The 5170-nt window shown below is 33.9% G+C and overlaps 1 protein-coding gene across 1 annotated transcript in view; it reads right to left on the bottom strand.

Annotated features, from left to right (window-relative positions):
• LOC129886190 (protein AUXIN RESPONSE 4) overlaps nt 1–3492 on the bottom strand; it is a 3578-nt gene extending 86 nt beyond the window's left edge. Inside the window, exons 1-2 of the mRNA XM_055960767.1 lie at nt 2031–3492; nt 1–474 (exon numbers count right to left, since the gene is read on the bottom strand). The exon at nt 1–474 is cut by the window's left edge and continues 86 nt beyond it. Of these exons, the coding sequence (XP_055816742.1) occupies nt 220–474; nt 2031–3239 (1464 nt within the window). The 5' untranslated portion in view covers nt 3240–3492 and the 3' untranslated portion in view covers nt 1–219. The remainder of the gene's footprint in view (nt 475–2030) is intronic.
• Nucleotides 3493–5170: the final 1678 nt, after the last annotated feature.

The following is a 5170-nucleotide window of genomic DNA, read 5'->3' on the forward strand; positions in this document are numbered from 1 at the left end:
TGACTACACCTCAAACTACATTACAAACTCTTGGCTTAATAGGATACATAGTACCAACACTTGTACAATAACAAAAATTAGATAGCAGAAAAACTCTGAGCAATCATCACTATGAAACTGCAGCTAGAGGGAAAAAAAGAGAGGAATTTAAGGGTATGAATCTAGTCTAGTTTTAATACTTGGAAAGAAATCAAGAGAGTACATTTTCTCGAAAGCAAATCACATGGCCCACTCTTGACCAAGCCCATATGCATCCATATATCCCGCATGAGCATGTCCATGTCCATGACCATGACCATGCTCGTGGCCATGGCTATCATGACCATGGTGGTGGTGGTCATCACCACTCTTCGCTTCATCAAGCATCTTCTGGACATGTTCAGGTACAGGTTCTTCTTCAGTTTGTTTCACAGACTTCGGCAAGGAGGAAACAAATTGATAGATACTTTCAGCTATCTCTTCAGAATTATGCTCCTAAAAATCAGCAAAAAAGATGTTTTAGATCATCTTCAAGCAACATAGATAAATAATTCATTAGTATGTCTATTGTCAAAAAGAAATCAGCCCTACAGCATATGCTTTTTTTATTTTGGTTTTGTTGAGGATGTGCCCTATAGTGCATGTAGGGCAGTACAATTACAACTTTAATGGAAAAATGGTGAGCATTAACTATAAATCAAGTAAAGAAAAGCTTTTGAAAATTATTCAAGTTCCTTTCCATGAATAAAAATGCAGAGCATCTCACTCTTCAGAGATCAGAGTATGCAATTGATGGATCTGCGCTCCATTTCACACCATTGTTGCACAAAGGTGGGTCTAGCCAAACTACTACCAACAGACAAGGCTACTCTTAAATAATCAGGTAGAAACAAGAAAAGCGCATCATGATCATTACCCAACCCCACCATCCAGACAGGCATATAAGATACAGTCACTGAGAATGTGAATTTACATTGCATGTATCTAAAGAGGATATAAGAGGTGACTATAGAGGAAAGACTTAAATTCTTCAAATATTTTCCATCCAAGACAGACAACCATTATTTGGAAAGTTTAAAGCTCAGCCTTCAACACTTATCAGATGGACACCATGTCAATACCATGAAGAGACTGTTAAGTTCATACAGAAGATCTGGGGCTGCTTTCATGTACAGTTCTAAGTATTCATGAATTGATCTGCAAATGAGGTTGGGTGAACTATAACCATTCAAGGCTACCATTTAGGGAATAAAGCACGGAATAACCTAATTTCTTTTTCTTTTTGATGGTAAACCATGTCTACTGTAGATTACAAATGGAAAGCGTTAAGCAACTGTGACCGGAATACATTCGTGTGAAAGCAGCCATGTAGGCCAAACTCTGAACTTTATTTTTCAAAAAAAGAGACTAAACTTTAGTTATATGACCAAAAATATGCAATTAAATGAATGGAGAACAGTATCAGTCATTACAGCATGAATAACATCATGATATTAATGAAGGATGTAGCACCATATCATCCACTTAGTAATTAAGGTCTTTTTTTATTGCGTCTGCTGCTTTCATCACAACCTGGTATTCTCTCGTTACACCAAAAATAAAAGTGAAACAAAAAGAACCTTTTTAATGCTTACATATCTGCTTGAGACATTTGCCTCTAGACACAATTTCAATATTTTAAGTCTTCTTCTAGAGTTCGGTGTCAAGAAAAATTAAAGTAACTGATCTTCACCAGCTGAAAATTATTTGGAATTATTATTCAGTTGCTCTACGCTGTCTCATCAGAATTTTCAAGATAAACTAATTGCTTTAGCATGTAAATGAGGAAAAACCTATCACATGCCTACCTTCCATGTCTGGGTCTGGGGGAGCCTCATAGTGGTATACTAGAACCTATGACTTTTTGTACATCAAGCAGGGAGCAAGTTAAAATAGTATAATCGGAATGTATATATCTTTGATACTCACCTAAAGTCTAAACAAATTCAAGCTTATAGGAATTATCATTTTCAGACAAAATAAAAATGAACATCCATGTTCTTGATCCTCACCTGGGGCCATCTCCCACCAGAATGACTGACAAATTTCGCCTGGGGGATCGCATCAGCAACTTGACGTCCCTCCTCGGTCCACTCCTTGGACAAGGCATCAGACCAAATTACTTGCATTGGTAGCCCTTTCACTCCATCTAAAGCAGCCCATTCATTCAAATCAAAACTACAATTCAGGCTCCTCCCAATCCCTACAACAGCTCTTCTTCCATCCCTTCCCTTCAAAAGAATCCTATGACCCTCAGCCTCCAAGTTACCAACCGATCTCGAACAGCACATTCCAAGTAATCTCCTAAAAGCAAATCCCAATCCCAAAACAGCATCCCTTAATACTGGCATTTCCAACACCCATAATGGCAAGGCTGTTCCACTCGGCGCACTATCTAGAACCACCACACTTCTAAGCAATCCCCGGTTATCCGAAACCCAATTAGCACTCAAACCCAATGCGGAATCATGCAAAACCAAATCCACAGGTGACAATCCCATTGTATCAATTACTTGCCCCAACACTTTTCCAATCTCTTCAGGACCCAAATCAACAGCCTTAACAACATTTTTTTTCGAAACTCTGAATTTATTTTCCTCATAGTTCACATATCCCTGCTCAACAAGCTGATCAAACCCCCAAAATATACCCTTTTCTTGAATTTCATTATACATGTCCCTAAGCCTCCCTAGAACCCCATCATCCACATGCTCTTCCTCCACAACTATCGTCTTATCTGAAAATCCAGAACCAGGCAGATCGATAGCAACAACATGAACACCTCTAGCGCCCAAAAAATTGACAACTTTTTGAAACGCAAAAGAGCTACATCCTAGTCCATGTACAATAAGTACCTGATCGGAAGACTTTGATGGTCCTTCTTGGATAGCAAAAACTTCAATATGTGGCTGGTTAGGAGTAGTTTGAACTTTGATATTTCGCCCTTTAGAGTAGTGTTGTCGTAGATTTGGGGGCAGGCTAAGGAACCATGTTTTAGGGTCTGGTGGGTAAAGAGAAGTGAGAATCATGAATATGAGGGTTACAAGAGATACTGAAATGGTGAAATAGAACCAGAAATGAAATGGGTTTGTCGCCTTTGTAGTTTTAGTGGATATGGTGGGTTTTAGGGTGGTTGATTGAGGAGATTTTGAAGTGGGTTTAAGGGATTTTCGTTGTCTCACTGGACCTGGTGAGTCTGGTTCTTCAGTTATGATTGCCATTGTTGATGATTAGAGCTGAGAGGTAGCAGCAAGAAGAAGAGTGGAATTTCAAGATTTGCAATGGAGATCAATAAGCGTGAGGAAAAGCAAAAAGGGGTAGTGTGATGAGTGTAAAAAAACAGCTTTTTTGTGATTTCAAAGGTGGTTTTAGCTGTAAAATATAATGATGGAAAATCAGCTGAAGAATAATGGAGAGACAGAGATTGGAGAGGAGAAAGAGAAATTGGGCAGTTTGGTTTAGTTTCAAAAATAAAAATAAAAAGAAGTAATTTTGAGCAATAATATAAACAAATTTTTTCAATGTGATGAAGTTGTTATAAATTTCTACTATTTTCTTTCAATAAGTGAAAATATAAAAATACATTGTTCAAAGTAGAATATTCTTACCAAATTATTCTTCATTGATTTACGCATATGCTCTTATAATTCTTATACACTATATTTACAACAAATCAATCTAATTATACACTTATCACTCAATCATGTTGAGCAATTTGCATTCTAGCTAGAATTTTTAATGGCTCAGATTAAATTACTTAGTTTAATAAAAATATCAAGTATAAATAATGTTTTACTTAAAACTAACTCACTTTTCTTTTTGTTTCTACCATATCTACTCACGTCATTTTATTGGATTTTTAATATCATATGATATTTTTGGTATCGGTGAATTATCATCTATAAAAATTACTTAATCATACTAAATATTCAATACCATTAATAAATTCATTAAGTAAAGTTTTCATACGTAATAAACATTTAAAATTTAAATTTTATTTAAGGCTTAAGTCATCTACGACTATTTAAAATTATCCGCATATTCCACTTAAACAGTTTAACTAGAACTAGAACATATTGAACACCTAAATTATTCAAAACGTGTACCTATTAAACACAAATCGTTGATTTGCCAAAAAACGTATTTTTCACTTTTGTTGGGCGCGTGAAAAAGTCCAAAATAGTGCTTTTTTTAATTTTTCCTAAAAAAGAATTACACTTTTCTTCTTTCATTGACACTTGATGACACTTGACACAATAAATCACTTTAACAATTTTTTAAATTTTTTTGAAAATAACAACTTAATTTTTTTTAAAAAAACACCTCATCCTTTACCAGTCATCTTCTTCACCTTGTTTTAGTTTTCAAGTTTTCTCCATTTTGTCTCCAACATTTTTTTACTTTTTAAAATTTTGTTTATTTCTTTTCAATTTTTATTTAAAAAAATAAATCTGAATCAACTAATTGAATTTCTATGAAGAAAGAACAAAAAAGATAGTCTATATTCGTCCATCTTCATTTTCGATCACCTCCGAACAAATATTACTACTCAAAGTAATGTAAATCCATTAAGTTTATCAAAAATAATATCCGAAAATTCAATAGAATTAATTTGAGTCCTTTCAATTTCTCCTTGTCATCGATTTAGAAATGATTAACCGTTAGTAAATTCTCATTCTTCTTTACTATTGTACTAGATTCACTATATCTTTCTCCCTAACGTATTAGGTATGACAAATAATTTTAAAAAATAAGTTTGAATCTACAAGTAATTTGAAAATAATTTGAATTTTGTGGTTTGAAAAAGGAAATGTTAGGAAAGTAGACGAAGAAGAAAGGGGAGCTGGGTAGGGTTGGGCCAGATTGAATATGTCATTTTTATTAAAAATATAAATAAAAATATATTTGAAATAATTTTAAGCATAAAATCATTTTTTCTATAATTTTTGCCTCAGTGCCACTTATCACCTTTTAATTATTCATTTTGACATATTATTGTGAGTGTATTACACATATTATTTTTTTTATTGATTATAAAAAAATATTTAATAAGAAGAATTTTTAAATAATTAAAAGTATTCAATAAGTAGGAGTGCAAATGTAAGAGGCATGACTTAAGCCTTTATTTAAACAAGTATCCATGGAATCTTGA

Source organism: Solanum dulcamara, chromosome 4, assembly GCF_947179165.1.
Source record: "Solanum dulcamara chromosome 4, daSolDulc1.2, whole genome shotgun sequence".
NCBI lineage: Eukaryota > Viridiplantae > Streptophyta > Magnoliopsida > Solanales > Solanaceae > Solanum > Solanum dulcamara.